This window comes from Rhinopithecus roxellana, chromosome 1 (assembly GCF_007565055.1).
Source record: "Rhinopithecus roxellana isolate Shanxi Qingling chromosome 1, ASM756505v1, whole genome shotgun sequence".
NCBI classification, from domain to species: domain Eukaryota; kingdom Metazoa; phylum Chordata; class Mammalia; order Primates; family Cercopithecidae; genus Rhinopithecus; species Rhinopithecus roxellana.
The window spans coordinates 177,179,568-177,199,673 of NC_044549.1; the positions used below are offsets into that span (position 1 = coordinate 177,179,568).

General features: G+C 38.2%; 2 protein-coding genes and 1 pseudogene across 2 annotated transcripts in view; 1 reads left to right on the plus strand and 2 right to left on the minus strand.

The window, feature by feature from the left end:
• OXNAD1 (oxidoreductase NAD binding domain containing 1) overlaps positions 1 to 11,928 on the minus strand; it is a 35,568-nt gene extending 23,640 nt beyond the window's left edge. Inside the window, exon 1 of the mRNA XM_030933497.1 lies at positions 11,765 to 11,928. Coding sequence (XP_030789357.1) covers positions 11,765 to 11,866 — 102 coding nt within the window. The 5' untranslated portion in view covers positions 11,867 to 11,928. The remainder of the gene's footprint in view (positions 1 to 11,764) is intronic.
• Positions 1 to 20,106, minus strand: part of GALNT15 (polypeptide N-acetylgalactosaminyltransferase 15) — a 126,744-nt gene that overhangs the window by 19,414 nt on the left and 87,224 nt on the right. Inside the window, exons 11-13 of the mRNA XM_030933454.1 lie at positions 14,782 to 14,931; positions 12,967 to 13,093; positions 12,297 to 12,360 (exon numbers count right to left, since the gene is read on the minus strand). Coding sequence (XP_030789314.1) covers positions 13,007 to 13,093; positions 14,782 to 14,931 — 237 coding nt within the window. The 3' untranslated portion in view covers positions 12,297 to 12,360; positions 12,967 to 13,006. The remainder of the gene's footprint in view (positions 1 to 12,296; positions 12,361 to 12,966; positions 13,094 to 14,781; positions 14,932 to 20,106) is intronic.
• LOC104673187 lies at positions 8,002 to 8,971 on the plus strand (annotated as a pseudogene).

Below are 20,106 nucleotides of genomic sequence, written 5' to 3' on the forward strand. Positions count from 1 at the left end.
TTTTTGCCTTTCTGACCATATCCAACACGTATTAGTCAACTCCCTAGATGAAGCACAGGGCCCAACACATAGTAAGGCTCAGTAAGTATTTGCAGGATGAATAAAAACTTGAACTTAAAGTCACTTAAAATTGTTTTCCAGAACAAAGATTGGTAGGAATTCAGGAGCACTTCTATTTTTTTTTTAAGCTGGGTGCGTAGGGGAAGAGAACACTACAGAAAATCCAAATTCATGTTTAAAAGTATGGGAGAGGTCAGGGAGAGCAGAGATTTCTTTAGTAGAACTGGTATTTCCCTTTGTTTGCCACATATTCTTTTTTAAGTATCTTGTTACAAAGACAAGTAATGAGAATCATCAGAGGTCTCTATTACTTCATTACTCCCCTTTTCTTACATTTACAAAAGTATTTTGGGAGGCCGAGGCAGGTGGATAGCTTGAGCCCAGGAGTTTGAGACCAGCCTGGGCAACATGGCAAAATCCTACATCACTACCAAAAAAAAAAAAAAAATTAGCTAGGCATGGTGGCACACCTGTAGTACCAGCAACTCGGAAGGCTGAGGTGGGAGGATCACTTAAACCTGAAGGTCATGACTGCAGTGAGCCAAGTGAGATCCTGTCTCAAAAAAAAAAAAAAAAAAAGAAAAGAAAAGAAAGAAGGAAAGGAAAGGAAGAAAGAAAGAAATGTAAACATTGATTTTTTTCTTTCGATATAATAATCTGTTAAAATACAGCCTAGAGCTATATTATTTCACTTCTGACAGCTTAACTGGCATGTGTTAAATTCCTTAACAAAACTAGATATGAAGCAGAATTTCAGCTGAGATAGCGGAGAATGCATCACGATCAAGTGCTAGACTATGTGAAATGGAAGCATTAGTCATTTCCCAATGTCCAAATGTAAAATTCAATGAGGAAAGAAACAAAAGCTATACTTTCTGTTAAGCCATATTTTCATTTGGATGGTGTCTATGACCAATTATTGGTATCATGGGCTGACTATCCCTTATCTGAAATGCTTGGACCAGAAGTGTTTAGAATTTCAATTTTTTTTTCAGTTTTGGAATATTTGCATTATACTTACAGGTTGAACATCTCTAATGCAAAAATGTGATGTCCAAAATGCTCCAATGAGCATTTCCTTTGAGTGTCATGTCAGTGCTCAAAACGTTTTGGATTTTGGAGCATTTCAGATTTCAGATTTTTGCATTAGAGTTACTCAACCTGAAATACAAACAGTAATGTACCTACTGCTATTTATCCTAACAATCTGGACAAAACTGTTTTATTTATATCTGGAACACAAAACACCTGCACTATTCATTATTTTTAAAGACATGCTTCCCTCTTACTATTTTGCTTAACACAAATGCTGTATACTATATAGATTTCTAGCAATGTGGATTAAAAACATTAACAAAATCTTTTCGAAGACCACATATTTATTTTACTCCAAAAGCTAGTTCATATAATTAGGACCTGTAATTGTGGCCCTTGTTATATGCTATTCTTTTATTGGATAGGCAAAACATAGTGGAGAAAATATATTTTTTATCATTTGTACTTGCTTTTATACTTAACAGATCAAAAGACTTTACAACTGAAACCTCAACTATCCACGTCCTAAGTTAAAACACATGGCAGGAAATGAAGTTTTCCATAAAACAACATTTATGCTCTTCCAGTGTTCAGTGAAATAACAACACATTTGCCAACTTTACTAGTACACATGTTTAATGTCTAGGCAGAGTCAGCATCTAAAAGGAAATTTCACCACACTTATTTAAAAAGCTGGTTTTATGTAGGATATTTTGATGTCACCACTAGTGCAAAAGTCTCTGTACAGGAAATAGGTATTTCTTTGGAAACCTGGCTAGCTTTCCCTGTTCATTCCTGTTCATTTGTTTTCTGGCTTAAAAATTTAGGCAAAGCCATGACTAGAGACGACCTAAAACAAAAATGTAGGTATGGTTCAGAGAATTTCAGAATTGAAAGAAAGTTTAGTCACTATCAAGAATCATATGTCATTTTACACATAAAGACACCAAGACCCAGAGGCATTATTTAAATGGTAGTAGAGTATCAATCTGATGTGTAGGAATCTGACTAGAAGCAGATTTTACTCAAGTGATTTACTAACAAAAGTAGACACAAAATTCTCCATCAATCACACAATTTAACTTCTTAAATGGCTTATGCTGGTTAACACTATGCCCCAGAATGACAACTAAACTCACTTTATTCTTACCAAAGGCTAACCTGTCCACCTGGGCTGGTCTCCTCTCTGTCTTCTCAAGCCTCCCCTCCAGCAACTATCCTTTCTCCTGCATCACACCCTCTCCACCCTCCCCACCAGAACACACAGGAGCTCTAGGATCTCCCACCTCATGTAACATGTAACAACAACAACAGCAGCAAACACTTACAGACATCCTTAGCATATATCAGGCACTTTACATACATTCATTCAGTCAGTCTTCACAATAACTCTAGAAAGCCAATATTATTATATCCCCATTTTACGTATGAGAAAACTGAGGTCCCAGAGCCAGTAAGAGGCAAAGCAGATTTAAATCAAGGCACTTGTGTTCTTTGCTGCTTTTCAAAATACAACGAACAAAACAAGCCTCTCCTTTAATCCAGCTTTCACCTCATTTCTCTGCTCCCATTCACATTAAAACATTTCACGCTACCTGACTTCAAACTATACTACAAGGCTACAGGAACCAAAACAGCAGGGTACTGGTACCAAAACAGATATAGACCAATGGAACAGAACAGAGCCCTCAGAAATAATACCACACATCTACAGCCATCTGATCTTTGACAAACCTGACAAAAACAAGAAATGGGGAAAGGACTCCCTATTTAATAAATGGTGCTGAGAAAATTGGCTAGCCATAAGTAGAAAGCTGAAACTGGATCCTTTCCTTACTCCTTATACGAAAATTAATTCAAGATGGATTAGAGACTTAAATGTTAGACCTAATACCATAAAAACCCTAAAAGAAAACCTAGGTAATACCATTCAGGACATAGGCATGGGCAAGGACTTCATGTCTAAAACACCAAAAGCAACAGCAACAAAAGCCAAAATTCACAAATGGGATCTAATTAAACTAAAGAGCTTCTGCACAGCAAAAGAAACTACCATCAGAGTGGACAGGCAACCTACAGAATGGGAGAAAATTTTTGCAATCTACTCATCTGACAAAGGGCTAATATCCAGAACCTATAAAGAACTCAATCAAATGTACAAGAAAAAAACAACCCCATCAAAAAGTGGGCAAAGGATATGAACAGACACTTCTCAAAAGAAGACATTCATACAGCCAACAGACACATGAAAAAATGCTCATCATCACTCGCCATCAGAGAAATGCAAATCAAAACCACAATGAGATACCATCTCACACCAGTTAGAATGGCGATCACTAAAAAAATCAGGAAACAACAGGTGCTGGAGAGGATGTGGAGAAACAGGAATACTTTTACACTGTTGGTGGGACTGTAAACTAGTTCAACCATTGTGGAAAACAGTGTGGCGATTCCTCAAGGATCTAGAACTAGAAATACCATTTGACCCAGCCGTCCCATTACTGGGGATATACCCAAAGGATTATGTCATGCTGCTATAAAGACACATGCACACATATGTTTATTGCGGCACTATTCACAATAGCAAAGACTTGGAATCAACCCAAATGTCCATCAGTGACAGACCGGATTAAGAAAATGTGGCACATATACACCATGGAATACTTATACACCATGGAATACTATGCAGCCATAAAAAAGGATGAGTTCATGTCCTTTGTAGGGACATGGATGCAGCTGGAAACCATCATTCTCAGCAAACTACCGCGAGAACAGAAAACCAAATACCGCATGTTCTTACTCATAGGTGGGAACTGAACAATGAGATCACCTGGACACAGGAAAGGGAACATCATACACAGGGTCCTATTGTGGGAGGCGGCAGGAGGGAGGGATAGCATTAGGAGATATACCTAATGTAAATGATGAATTAATGGGTGCAGCACACCAACATGGCACATGTATACATATGCAACAAACCTGCACATTGTGCACATGTACCCTAGAAAGTAAAAAAAAAAAAAAAAAAAGAGTGAAGGAAAAAAAAAAGAAAGAAAAAAAAACATTTCAAGAGTTACATATGGTCCTGTCTTCACTTTCTCATCTCCCATTCTCTCCTCAACACAATCTGATCAGGCTTTCACCTCTCAGTAATGTATTAAAGCCAGTCATTCTGGTCACCCACTAACATCTTTGGTAAATCCAGTGATGACCTCTCAACAGAATCCAGCACAGCTGGCCCCTCTCTCCTTGAAACACTTTCCCCCCTGACTCCAACAACACTCTGCTGATTTCCTTCCTGTCTGGCTGGCCACTCCTTCTCCATCTCCTTTGCTGGCCCTTGCTCTTCTGCTTGGCCTGTACCTGTTGACACATTCCTGGGCTGAGTCCTGGGTCCTCTTCCCTTACTCTCTACATGGCCTCAACTTTTCATCTCCAGCAGTAAACTCTAAACTCACATGTCCAATAGCCTGTTCAATTTCCATTTCAAATTTAACACAGCCAACACGGAACTCTTTTTTTCTCCAGCACTATGCTAGATACTATGATTACAGAGCTGCTACACTGGGCCTTTCCCCAAGGAGCCTCCCTTTCTTTGTAGCCTTCAACTCAAAGCAGAGTTAGTTACATAACCCCAGGGGCCACAGGCCAGCTGCCAGGGCCATCAGACTATACTTCCTTGGGAGTTTTTCTAAGAGCTGTAGTCCAGTCCCCCATATCCCCCACAACTACCTCCAGGCAGTCAGTGCCTGAGGTTTCTCTCCACCCACTCTGCTTTGTCACTGCTGACAGTGTGGTGAAGCCAGAAGTGCCAAGTTGCTCATCCCAGGCTGGACAATCTCTAAAAGGTTCTTTGACCATCAAGCTCCAATAACCAAAGCAAATTACAGGTACAACTGTTGAGAAACATTGCATGTTGAAAAGATGTCCCCCTACCTCAAATTGAAGATGACCACTCTACCGCAATCTCTTTGAAATACATAGGTGATGATCAGCAGAGAACTGTAAAGGTTAGCCTCGGGACATAGTGCACTCTGCAGCTAAGCAGACCATCCCATTCAAACCCAAGCCTCAGCAGATTATGAGACCACAAGCAGATTATGAGCACTGGAAAATCAGCACTGGCAACTGTAGGATCCCCAAAGGCATCTGCCCCAGGGGCCCAGCCATTTGACTTTATTAACTAACCACTCTGCCATCAGTATCTCCCTCCTTTCTCATGCCTAGTAACACATTGCTCAATTAAACCCTGTCTGTCTAAACAGAGTGCATATTCTGCTGTAACATAAAGGAAAGCTGATTCATCAAAGATCTAAGTTCCAGGACTGAGTCCTTGTCCCTTGAACAAGTCCTTTACACTTAGGACAACAATATAATTTATCATTCAAGACAGGATAATTTTGAGAGTGAAAGTGAGTGCTATTGATAATTACACCAGAAATAAAGAGGCATAAACCAGGACTATTTCAGGCAAATGAGAAAGCAGGATCATCCTAAATAAATCTTTGACTCTTAATCCCCTCATCTGTGAAATAGACATTAAAATCCCTACATGTCCCTCCTAGAATGGTTGTGAGAATCAAGTAACAATCTGTTGTATAATCTGGTGCTTTGTAAACAAAAAGGCAATATATACATAAGATACTGTAGGAAAAGGCATAGGCTTCTAAAAGCAAACTAGTACAACAGAAAAAGAATTAGACAGTTTTCCAAAATAATCAGGTGCATAAAGTCTTCTGCTCAGAGTCCCATTAAAATCTGAGGACAGGAGCTTATGTATCATTTCCAATGCTGTAACCCCAGGATCTGGCCCAGGGTCTGGCACATTTCCAAATGAACAAATGAATGCCTAAGAATTAGTAATTTAAGAAATTCTTTCACTGCCAAACTCTCCCAACAAACTGATGAACAGAGCATATCTTGCTCAGTAGGCCAACAGTCTATAGAGGCCAAGCACAGAATGACCCCTCCAGTAAAATGTGTCTTGCCTGAACAATCCTCACTGCATTACAATATTTCTACCCTTATCTCCTTGACATTTCTAGGGTTCAGACTGCTTATTCTTTTGATTCTTAAGAGTAAAATGAATAAAACTCCAACACAAACATCCCAATATAATTCAATTCAGAGTTCAGTTTCCTCCATCAGCACAATTTCAGACTACTTACAGTTACAGTCCCAAGTAAGAAGCATAAACATCATAAATGGTCATTCAGTAAGCTTTCTAGAGGAAATACAATACCCAAAACCAAAAGAACATTTCTGGGTGAGTATTCCATTTTCTGTCGACTCCAAGAGTAGCAGCACAGTCCTTGAGCCTAGGAATTCTGAGCTAGAGCTTCCCTTCGCCACTGAGAGACATGTCCTAGGCCCTGCTTCCTCTTTGTAAAATCCACATGATGTCGTACCCTTAGGATACCTCATGGACTTCAGTTGAAGAGCAAATAACATGTGTAAAGTACACTCACTATACAAATTAAAGGTAAGAGTGGAAGACGTGACTATGAGAGGCTGATCCAGTTCTGTTATGGCCAAACCTAAGGTGCCATTCATTTCAACCAGTCCAAGGTCCAGCCCCTACTCTATGGCTAGAAGCACCCTCTGGAAATTGGGGCAAGTCCCTAATGGCCATATACTGCCAAGAAAGCCAGATATCATCTAGCTTTCTCCAGTTCCTCCCAACTCTTCGCAGTTCTTATTCTGTATGGGAGAAGGGAAATTAGAAACAGATGAGGAGGCCAAGAGTGGTGGCTCACACCTGTAATCTCAGCACTTTGGGAGGCCGAGGTGGGCGGATCACGAGGTCAGGAGTTTGAGACAAGCCTGGCCAACATAGTGAAACTCTGTCTCTACTAAAAATAAAAAAAAAAAATTAGCGGGGCACGGTGGCAGGTACCTGTAATCCCAGCTACTGGGGAGGCTGAGGCAGGAGAATCACTTGAACTTGGGAGGCAGAAGTTGCAGTGAGCCAAAGATCGCATCATTGCACTTTAGCCTGGGCAACAAGAACGAGACTCTCTCTCAAAAAAAAAAAAAAGAAAGAAAGAGAAACAGAAGAAGAGAAGAGATGCAACTAAAAAATTCCTGAAAGTTAGTACCATGATTGGATTTGTAATTTTCTGACTTGTGGGCACTAAAATTCTAAAGAGTTTGCATTAACTTTCTTTGTAGTTTACCTAAACTTGGCTCAAAATAACCCCTAAAAGTCCCAATAATTTTGTCCTATAAAATTCTGAAATGGAAGAAGGGCCGCCTTGTACCTCTTGCTGGCCCCGGGGTCTCCCAGGACCTCATACAAGTGACACTCAGCTATATAGGACAGCGATTTACTCTATGAATCGCCAGGGACAAAAAAAATAAAGACCCATTTCCTCTAAATGACAAAGAAACACTTGAAAAGTGATTAAAAAAAAAAAATAGAAAGCAAGATTGATGGGTTTCTAGTAAATACCAGTCACTATGCAGTGACCATTTCACTCCTGACTCTCTTGACATCAGACGGGGGATTTGATATTTAAAACAAAGTACATTTCCAACAACTTTTTCCTTTGCCTGAAGACAATCAAGGAAAAGACCCTTCTTAAAAAACAAACAAACAAACAAAAAAAAAAACCCAGAAGAAAAAATTGGAAGATGAGAAAAAAGTATGCCTAAAAGCCAGATCAGAAAAATCACTTGTATTAAATGAGGAAAAATACAGTTAACACAGATGTGCTCCCTGAACATGCAATTACTTGATTCATCTGCCTTGGTAAAGTCACCGGCTTCCAAAACCAAGAAGTATACAAAATACATGTTAACTCTTTTCTTTCTGAGACAGAGTCTTACTCTGTTGCCCAGGCTGGAGTGCAGTAGCGCAATCTTGGCTCACTGCAACCTCTGCCTCCCAGGTTCAAGTCAAAATACATGTTAACTCTTAAACTAGTTAAACAAGATTAACTAGGAAACCAGAATCTATCTTGGAAACATCAGTTAACTAAAATAGGGATATAGGTGGTTTTCACACATCTTTTGAATATCTAAATTCTACAACTATTACTTTGATAACTTCAAATTCAGAAGGTATTCAACAGTCTTTGGAAACCCAAGAAGTGCTTGAAATAACTACCAATTATCTTGCTAATCCAAACTTTACAAATATTCCATGAAAATCAGGTCAGCACAGGATAATTCATTCTTATTTAGCACAATTAATCAAACAGTTGAAGAATTAAACACAAATAAATAATCTATTATTGCCAGTTTTCTAAACCTGTAGTTAATTCTTTTATATCTGCCCAAAAAGAAACCAGGGAAATGGAAGACACAGACATTGAAGATTCCTTATATAAGGATGTAAACTATGGAACATTCTTTTTTTTAAGAGACAGGATCTTGCTCTGCCACACAGGCTAGAGTACAGTAGTACCATCATAGCTCACGTTAGTAACCTTGAACTCCTGAGCTCAAGTGATCCTCCTGCCTCAGCTTCCTGAGTAGCCAGGACTATAAGCATACCACCATGTCCAGCTAATTGGTAACTTTTTGTAGAGACTGGGTCTTGCTATGTTGCCCAGGCTGGTCTTGAACTCCTGGTCTCAAGTGATCCTCCTGTTTCAGCCTCCCAAAGTGCTAGGATTACAGACATGAGCCACTGCGCTCGAACACAAATTGAACATTCCTACTGCAGACAAGACACAAATAAAGAACATTTTTGGCAGAAAGTCCCTAAGCTACATTCGAAGATAACTCTTCTTGACCTACAAACAATAAACTATAGGTAAACTGAAGTCTTTGGAAGCTCTTATAGGACAGCCAAAGCAGGAAAACTGGCTATCTGAAGAAAATGTCAGATGATAAAAACCATTTTACAACAGAGGATGTCACTATGATATAGCGTAAAAAGGCTTTAAAGCTATGACTGTTTTATAAGCTTTTTCCAGCCAAATCAAACTTTATATAAAGGGAACTTTTTCCTGTATAAAGTTCTGATCTTAAGGAACTATGAGAGTGCTCTAATGTTATGAACTGTATCCTGTTCTTATAATGCTCATTTTTAGAAAAACTAGAGAGTTGTGCTGAAGAAAAAGTTTTATTAGTTGATAATTTTCCAAATTAAAGTTAAAATTTAGTGAATAAATGATATGATTCGGTCATAACATGAAAGAACAAGGGCATGTTCAAAAGAACCTGAAACAGAAGTCAGGTTCAGCAATCAGTCCTGGTTTCATCACTGGCACATATGGCTTGGGCAAGTTACTTATCAAGACTGAACCTCAGTCCCTAATCTACAAAATAGGAATATTTACTAGATCTCTAACAGTCTATTTCTTTAGAGTTCCTTCCTTTTTTCTTAAAATAATTTTGTTAGAACAGGTTTTCTCTAAGATTAAATATATTTCCATAATACTAGAAGTTGGCTAGAATTTGATATTAACTATTCCATTATCCTCAATATTTATTGAATTCTGTGCTGACCTTTTGGCTATAGTTACATATCTGTTACATAAAGGAAAATACACCTTTTATAATTTTATTCCAGTAGAACCAAATTAAGGAACTGCCCCTTAGCCCAGTTTTCAGGTGAGGTACTTCAAACTTGAAAGAATATGTGTATCAGTACTTCATATGTCACTGGACCATCATAATACACAGTCATTTAAGCTTCTTAACATACTGTAGTTATACAGCTACATGTACAAACCAAAAATTTTAATGAGGCTAATTTTAAATATATTTAAGTATATTTTAGAAATCACAGTTGATATCTTTTTTTTTTTTTTTTTTGTGACAGTACAGTGATTTATTGGAGGGGGAAAGCACACACCCAAGAAAAGGCAGTGTGACCGCACTCAGAGAGAGACGTGCCATTAGTATCTACTTCTTAATAGGTGTAACCTTTAAAGCATGTGCCTGCCTCATCTGTAAACTGCAGAATACTGAATACTGTACATTCCCACTTATGTAAATTTTATTAAAAGTAATAAGCAAGAAATTATAGGTAAGTGGTGATAACCTTAGGGAGATAAAGGTCTGTTATTAAGAAAGAGAAATGATGGTGATATAAATAAAAATACTGTTTATATCCACACAAATTTGAAAAATGTAAAAGTAAAGACTTTGTGGTAACAATAAAAATGTGAAAAATAGATATGTTTCCTTAGAATTGGCAGTCAACATAATTAAGTACGTTAATGCCTATGATGGATGCTGTGCAAGTTGCTATTAGTCCGATTCTTATTCTTTTCATCTGTTAAAAAGAAAATACTGGCCAGGTGTGGTAGCTCATGCCTGTAATCCCAGCACTTCGGGAGGCCAAGGAGAAAGGATCACTTGAGGCCAGGAGTTCAAGATCAGCCTGGGCAACACAGCAAGACTATCTTTACAAAAAATTAAAAATTAGCTGGGCATAGTAGTGTGCCCGTAGTCCTGGCTACTCAGGAGGCTTAGGCAGGACGATCACTTGAGCTTGGGAGACAGAAGCTGCTGTGAGCCATGACTGCACCTCTGCACTCCAGCCTGGTGACAGAGCAAGACCCTATGTCAAAAAGAAAAAAAAAAAAAAAGAAAATACTATTATCTATCTATCTATCTTACCTGTCTTAAAATATTATTAACTATTTTATGGCATAGTTTTGAGAATTCTGTAAGGTAACAAAAAAGTTTTTGGTCCTGGAAAATAGGAGGTGCTCAATAAATATCAGTTGACGCTCAACAGTAAATAATGTAGTAATTGTTGTAAATGCATGATGATTCTTTTTTGCTCATATTTCACTTAGTTTCTGCAGGCTATTAAAATTAATTGGTATTGTAAAATAAAATTCTGAAATGATACTCTAATTCAGGGACTAGCAAACTATTACCTGCAGAGCTAAATCTGGGTGTTTGGTAAATGAAATTTGTTTACATACTGTCTATGGCTCTTTTCACATGATAAAATCAAAGATTAGAAGTTGTTATTAAGAGATGAGATCCGGCCACTGCACTCCAGCCCGGGCGACAGAGCAAGACTCCATCTCAAAAAAAAAAAAAAAAAAAAAATGACAGCATGGCCCAAAAAAGCTAAAATATTTACTATCTGGCCTTCTAGAGAAAGATTTTCAACCTCTGCTCTAATTCCGCCAGCCTCAAAATACAACAGGAAAGCACCTGTAAGAGAAATCACTTTTTTTTCACAATTTGCAAGGCCTTCATTTTTTAAAAAGAAATCCTAACAAGTCTCACATTTACAGAATCAGCATTTTTGGTCACTTCAACAAACCAAAAGGTCTTTTCAGATTTATCATTGGGAAAAGTGTATTTCCCCACAAGCTCCTAAATCTACTATGCTGAACTAATTTTACAAACTTTTCAAAAAAAAAAAATGAACTTTAAGCTGAATCAACAAACATATTACCCTTAGTCCCAAGGTAATTTTCTGAAAGGAGTTAGCCTTAAAAGTAGGGCCTAAACAATATGCCTTTACATTAAAATGTATCCTTCTATTAACAGATAAATTTAAATGAGACAATATAATTTCTGCCCATGTTTGTAGAAGTATATAATTGTTCTTTACATGAAATAGATTTTTATTGTTAGCTTCAACAGACTTATAACCCTAAGCTAAATATACCTGAATAAGTGATCAACATTCAAAAAAGCAAAATAAAATATCCAATTTATGTTTTTAAATAAAAATGGGGTTACTCACTGAGGTAAAGGGTGAGGATCCTTTACTTCTCAGCCCTTGACACCCTTTCAGGTGGTAGATTAGCTTTCTATAGTCTGAATATGGTGGAAAAAATCTGTACATTACAAGGATAACAAGAGCTTGTCCATTTTCCTTTCTCAGATGTTAGTGCTTTCTCCCTTGTTCTAAAGTAGGAATGAGAACAATGACTTTGAGACATGATACAAAAAAAGGTAAGCTATTCATAAAATGTAGGCTCTAAAAGAAATTCTAGTGCTAAAATATAACCCTAAACATCATACCTGTGAGGATGGCTCCCTCAATTGCTGCTCTACTCTGTTCATCAACAGGTAATCCATTCATTCCAAGTTTAAAGGGAAAAATTTGAGTATCTATCATCTTTTCAAATCAGATATCATATGTCCTGCTCAGAAAATTTCTATATAGAAAAATAACAAACTTCCCAACTGTCCTTCAAAAGGACCAGACTCATCTAACGCTTTACCCATAAGCTAGTAGCTGGAAAAACCTGTCATATCCCGAAGATACAAACCTCTCGTCGAACGACACTTGCAGTTCTCTCCATGTGATCAGTTTTCCTTTTGGATTTCATTATGCTTTAATAGAAAGTAAAATTAAGTCATTACATAGTATCTTCATAAAAATAATAAAATTAGTTTTTCCTGAAATATCACGGTTATCCTAAATACAATATAACACTATGGATCCTATAAAGTGGCCAGTGAGTATTTGCCCATCTAACTAAAGTTTTGGCCGGGCATGGTGGCTCACGCCTGTAATCCCAGCACTTTGGGAGGGCGAAGCAGGCAGATCATCTGAGGTCAGGAGTACGAGACCAGCCTGACCAACAGGGCGAAACCCTGTCTCTACCAAAAACACAAAAATTAGCCAGGTGTGGTGGTGCATGCCTGTAATCCCAGCTACTCGGGAGGCTAAGACAAGAGAATTGCTTGAATCCAGTAGGTCGAGGTTGCAGTGAGCTGAGATCACGCCACTGCACTCCAGCCTGGGTGACAGAGCAAGATTCCGTCTCAGAAAAAAAAAAAAAAAAAAAAAAAAAAAAAAGGGTTAACAACCTGACAGCATGCACACTGAAGCCTAGATGTTACCTTTCCGGGAGTCTGATACGCCTCCCACAACCATCAGCAGGTCAGGTTTTCTGAAAATCAACTTCAAATGACACAGGCGGCTTAATGACTCACCTGGTTAGAGTAAGGTGGCGCAAAGTGCTGAGTGTCAATCTCAGTGATGCAGCCTCAGTACGGATGGCTCCAACAGAGCACCGCAACAACCCAGGAATCCTAACAGCAGCACAGGCCATGGCGCTTCCTGGGAAAACATAAAACTGAAATTTCAAATTGCTTTTTTAAAAAGTGGGGAAACAGCAGACCATTTTAGAAGGTCAGTGAAGAAGAGTTTGGATTTCTGTTGGTGCTATTATGAGTCAAGCTACCAGCAAAGCAGCCAAGAGCCTAACTTCACCTTGACAAAATTTCTTCCACTATTTAGAGTTGACTCAAGGTATCTCCACAATTACGTATATAAGTATGTAATTTTTGGTGCTATCAAATATTCGTGTTCTCTATTGCTTTCTAAAATCTCTGACCAAGTTCACATGACTAATCTTATGCTATTATAGAAGAAGGGAGTAGATTTTGTAACTTCCTGATAATTGTATTCTACCTAAAGAGCACTACATAAGTCTTTCACATTTCTTGTTAGGTAAAGTGTAAGAGGAAGATAAATTTACCGTGGTTCCCAACAAGAAGCTTAAGGTTCCCAGATATTAAAAAACCAAAACTGATAATAATAACACTATTCATAATAGCCCAAACTGGAAACTATCCAAATGCCATTACTAGGGGAGATAAGCTAATTGTGATACAGTCACACAGTAAGATACACTATACAGCAATGAAAACAAACTGCAAATACATGCAGTAACATAGATGAATATCACAAATAACATACAGAATGAAAGAAGCCAGACCCCAAAGAACAGATATTCTTTTATTCTAAAGCATATAAAGTATAAAAACGGACAAAATAAATCTATGATATCAGAAATCAAGTTAGCAATTTCCTTTGGGAGGTGGCAGTGACAATGTTGTTTCTTAATCTGGGTGCAGATTGCATGGGTATTTTCACTTTTTGTAAAACTGATTAAGCTGTCCTCTTAGAATCTGTGTAGTTTTCTGTTTGTACTTGAACTTCAACAAAAAGTTAAACACACACACTCACACACACACACAGAGATTCTTCAACATTTCAAATTCTAAAAACTACCAGCCTATCAAGAAAAGCACTGATTAGGAGTCAGATGATATTTCTTTTCGGTTCCTTTTATATCATTTTCCTATGTCAATTTTTAAGCATTTGTCTAAAATGGCCACATTTAACATGTTACATTGCTCTATCTGTCCTTTTCTATCTTAGTTACCTTGAGAATAAATGAAAATGCATGTGAATACTTTTTTTCTCTGAGCTTTTTGGGAGGCAGTATATAAATTAATTGTAATAAATTGCTGTTAGCAAAATATTCAAGCTAAGTGTTTACATTCCTACTCCATATTCATTAATTTGGTCTTTCATTCAACAAGTATCTATCAAGAGTCCAGTATGTGGCAGGCACTGGCGTAAGCAATGGTGCCGTAGTCAAGAAAACAAAAACCCTCTTAGGGAGTTTGCTTTCAATAGATGAAGACAGAAAATAAATAATAAATAAATCTGATGGTGATATAAGTCATATATAGTTTATTCGGTTATACCCCAATCATATTAAAAAGCTCACTGCTTCATAACTAGTCTTTAGATAAACGATATATTTCTTCTTTTCATAGTATGTTGCATCATCATTGTGGATAAGCATGGTACTTGCTATTTTTCTCTTCACTAAATGAAAAAAGCAGAAGGCCTCTTCAACCTCATTCAAGACCACTAAATGTAGTTTTTCTCCATTAAATGTGCTAAGTCAATAACGTTACCTTAATCCCTGAAAGAAAGAAGTTGAAACTTACTTTAGAAGTCCACGAGATTTTAGGAGTCATTAAGAATATGGTCAGCTGATTGACAGAATATTTTGGTCCTGCTATTACACTGAGACTTTTGGATGTACAGCAGTTGGAACATGGACAGTTTTTCCATGCATTAAAATTCTCACAAAGTTCCTGCAATGGCACAAACAACATATAACAATGTTTTGGGGAACTGATCAAAAGCACTATTACCTTTTAGCTGCCAAAGGAAAGGCTCATTATAATCAGTAGGCATCACCTCACAACAAGCCCACTCTCAATTACCCGCTCTCCATTCATTCTTCCCTCCATGCTTCCATTTTTCTTTTTTGGTTATTTATCTTACAGCTTCTTTTGTTCCTCTTCCTTAGCCTGTCTTTAACACCTTCTACTTAGGATATCCACCCTAGGAAACAGCAGACCAAAGGCTAGAATGACACAGTTACATGTCACTTAAGGCCAAGTTCCCTGATAAAATATAACCACTATATTGTTAAATATGGAAATACTGTTCTGTTCAATGTTTTAGACAACTATTGCTAAAATAAGTTGTCCTCACAATAGGATACATTGTTTAATGATTATGCTGTTTGAATGGTCTCCTTCTCAACTGAACTGGAAAACAAATGTTAATTTTAAAAGCAGTTCTTGCCGGGCACAGTGGCTCATGCCTGTAATCCCAGCACTTTGGGAGGCTGAGGTGGGTAGATCGCCTGAGGTCAGGAGTTCGAGACCAGCCTGGCCAACATGGTAAAACCCTATCTCTACTAAAAATACAAAAAATTAGCTGGGTATGGTGTCAGGCACCTGTAATCCCAGTTATTAGGGAGGCTGAGGCAGGAGAATCGCTTGAACCTGAGAGGCGGAGGTTGCAGTGAGCCAAGATCATGCCATTATAATCCAGCCTGGGCAACAAAAGCGAAACTCAGTCTCAAAAAAAAAAAAACAGTTCTTTAAAATCCCGAGTTTATTTTGTAAAAGTAACCATGACCAAGAGTGCCACCTACTGGTAAATAAAGGACATTTTTATAAAATTCTGTTCAAAGTTCTTTCCAAAGCTTTATGCCAGTCCTAAAATATAAATAATTAAAAACCTACTAATTTTTTGAAATATGTCCAGCAGTTTCATACTGTAAGTATTTAATCAACCACAGCAGATCAATATATATCAAGTTATTTCTAAAACCATATAAAGAAGAACATCCCATCTATGTCTGTATCCTCACAGGTCTTCCCTTACCAAAATATCTTAACTAACTTTATTTCTGAAATGCAGAAAATTATAATAAATGCTAAATAAAACTGACACCCACTAAATATGTAGTAAAACAAACTTCTGCAAGCAACACATTAAATTTAACATTTAAGATTAATTACATGGTTTCAGTTCAACAGGTATACTCAGTTCATTCAACAATTACAGGGTGCCAGGCACTATTTTAGGCCTTGAAGATATAATAAAGAACCCGACACAAGGCCCTTGCCATCATGAAGCTTTTATTACAGTTCCAGAGACAGATAATAGTAAACAAATAATTAACAAGATAATTATAGATTATGATGAGTATGATAAAGGAAGTAAGAGTGATGGGGTAGGTGGGGGAAATATTAAGAAAGATATCTCTCCAGTGATGATACCCTGGCTGAGACATGAATGATGAAGAAACGGCAGCCAAGCAAATGTTAAAGGCAGATCACTCTGGCAGAAGGACTAGCAAGAGCAAAGGTCCTAATGCAGAAATAAGCCCGGCATGTGAAGAGGAACCAAGGCCAGTATGACTGGAGAGCAGTAAGCTGGTAAGAGTGAAATAAGATGAAGTCCAGCAGTCTATAGTAAGGGTAGGAATTTTATCCTAAGGGTAACAGGAAGCAACTGGAAAGTCTGAATCAATCAGAAGAAGGACAAGACCTAATTTATATTTTTAAAGGACTGCTCAAGTTGCTGTGGGAAGGATAATAGAGAGGGGCAGGAGTGGAAGCAGGAAGTCCAGTTAAAAGACTCTGGTCTAAGATTATAATAAGGTAACAGCTACAGAGATGGCAGAAGTAGATGAACATGACATATATTTTGAAACTAGAGCCCCAAAACTTGCTGATACATTAGGCAGGGTGTGAGAGGACACTGACAGAGAAAAGCCAAGAATGCCTCAACAAGCACAAATGCACTGAAATTAAGTAAGTTCAAAGAACAACCATGACATCTGTCAATTTAGAATCAGGTGTCACTGAGGAAGAAAAGGGGCTCCTCTTGGTAAACAAGTAGTATACACAGAGCTTTTGACTTGAAATCAGCAGAACTGGGCTCAGGTGTGACTCCTTCCTGCTTTCTAATCTTCAGCAATTTTAGTCATTTTAACATTACCCATGCCACCTCACTGGATTACTGAGACGAATAAATAAAACGTCTACCAAAGTACCTGGCAAGCAAGAGTGTTACTAAAATCAATCCTAATACACTGACCCCTTCTCTTCCTTGTCAAACAACCTAGAGAGGTGAAGGTTTGGTATTGCCAATACACAACTCCCTCTGGCCTGATATACAACAGCACTCATCAAATATACTTTGCATTATACAATTATGACCTACTTCTTTTTTTGTGAGATGGAATCTAGCTCTGTCGCCCAGGCTAGAGTGCAGTGGCACGATCTCGGCTCACTGCAACCTCCGCCTCCCAGGTTCAAGCGATCCTCCTGCCTCAGCCTCCTGAGTAGCTGGGATTACATGCACGTGCCACCATGCCTGGCTAATTTTTGTATTTTTAGTAGACACCGGGTTTCATCATTGGTCAGGCTGGTCTCAAACTCCTGACCTCATGATCTGCCCACCTCGGTTTTCTAAATCTGAACTTGGGCTAAGAACCCTAGGCATCGTTGTTTTCTGGATAAGCAGTGTTAGTTAACAATTATGATAAATAAACTTGTGATCTCAAATTACAATAGCAACTAATAAATCTGCTTATGTTACACTCAGGGTCAAAAAGGGTGTCATTACAAAATATTTCCATCCTTCTGGGAATAAATGTAAAGTTTAGTAGTCATTGTAACGTTTTCTTTAAAAGTGCTGGGTGGAGTAAAATAAACTACATTACATGCTTGGATATGGTTTTACTTTCTTCAGCACAGCACAAGCTCAAATTGGGCAGAACGTTAAGAGCAGCCATCTCTGACCAGACAGTGGGGACGATCAATGGATGCCACGATGAAAACATATGGAAAGCCGTAGAGAACCTCCCCTCCCCAAATCTAGTTCTCAAGGGAACAAGCACTGCTTCCAGGAAGATCTCAGCAGTCTGCAGAGCTACAGTGCTGCTTTTTAAATCTAGCTCTGCTTGAAGTACCATCACATCAAAAATGACATTATGTTAATTAAAAGCCTAGATTCTAGGGTCAGACAGATTTGAGTTCTCATCATAGCTTACTGCCATTTCCCAGCTTTGCCTTAGGCAAGTTCCTCAGCCCCTAAGCCTCCTGCTTCTCAATGATAAAGATGGGGATAATGATACTTATACCTCACCGGGTTGTTTTAATGACATAATGCACATAAGGCTTTGGTCACAGTGTATGACCAACACAGTATCAACTATTATTAATAAGTAGCTCATTCGTTTTTTCCACTTTAGGTAACATGTATTCAAAGAAAAGTTGGAACATTACAAAGAAAAACTACCCAACAACCCCTATAACTTTTAGGACTACTAACTTCAGATTTTAAAATTCCTCAGCAAATTCTTTTTGATAGATGCGAAATGCTTTCTAAAAGATCTACCAATTTATACCTCCCATGAGCCAAATATGACTACATCCATTTCTCAACATATAAAAATGGCTCATAATGAATTTTCAAGTACTTACACTCAGAAGCACTAAAGAAGTAAAGACGGCTCCCAACCTCAAAATGATCAAAGGGACTGCAGAATAGACACAGAGAATCTCCCTTTCTTTCCTGTCTCCAAGAGGCTTGTGGGAAGTATTTGTGTCAACAGTGGAGCAGCCTCCAAGCTGTGTGGGCTTTGCTGGGATGTCTCCTTTGCCCAGACAGACCAGAATCATCACAGTTAATCCTTGACAAGTTTTAACAAATGTTTCCTAACTGCTGGGTAAATCTATAATTATGCAAAATTAAGCGTTTGTTAGGCCTTTGAAATAATCCTCCATAAACTCCTGTAATATAGCTTCTGGATTTTCCCCCAAAAACTCCTCCGCCTTTAAGTTTTCAAGCTTTAAAAGGGCTACATTGAGTGGAGCTTCACCTAAGTGTGCACAAAATTGGTAACTTTATGCCAACATATGAGTGTGTAAATATAAGCACAGGAATATGTTATGTAAATGAAAACTAAATATGTTATATATCGTTGCTGAACCAAGTAAAACTCACAATTTCCATGCAAAAGTGCAACGTTACATCTAAAAAGGATCTTATATCATCTCTACTACAATCCTTTCTTAGAAGAGGAAATAAGGCCCAAAGAATATAAATACCCACTTGCCAGAGCTAATCAACAACTCAAGATTCCGATCCCAGATCTTCTCTCAAAAGTGTTTTTTTTTTTTTTCACTACAATGCATTTCTTCTCTACTAAGATATTAAAATGCCCAGTAATTGAGTAAGACCCAATGGAATCGGTTTTACCAAAACAGGCACTAGCACTGCTTTCAAGACAAAAATGCCTTTTATCTGCATTTCGCTTCAAGGCATACGTAGGCCTCACACTGATAAACATGCCTACTGACACCATTTCCTTCGCATTTCCTAGTTTTTTCCTAGAAAAAACTAGTACTCACATAAGTAATTTGTCCCTGGGCCTTGGAGACAGAAAAGCTCATTATTTCCCAGGTGTATGATTTTAGTTAAGATGCCCAACTCTCTGTACCTCAGTTTAAAGACTAATAAAATGGAATAACATGTAAACTCCTGGAGTTGACAATTCCACTTAGTGCAATAGCTGGCACATAACTCCCCAATAATAAAAGGTAATGTTATTACTATTACTACAAATCATCGTAGTTAATAATGTTATATGCCTGGCAAAACAGAAGACTAAAACTCAATCCCTGCCTTCCAGGACTTGGTCCTTTCAGCAACACAATTTAGGATATTTTAAGACTTCTGGGGTGAGAAAGAAGCGGAATGTACCTGCAGCCAGGAACTAACAAGCTGACCTTCGCCCTGGGCTCAAGGTCACTCGGTGAAGCGAAATTCCACGGGAACTGTTCGTCCGTCACCAAGAAGGGAGGTCAAGGAGGCTAAGCTGCTCTCGCCTCCCCACTCCGCCTTTCCCGAGGGCCAGTAGGATGCTACCTAGCACATGCTGGAGCTTTCAGCGGGCT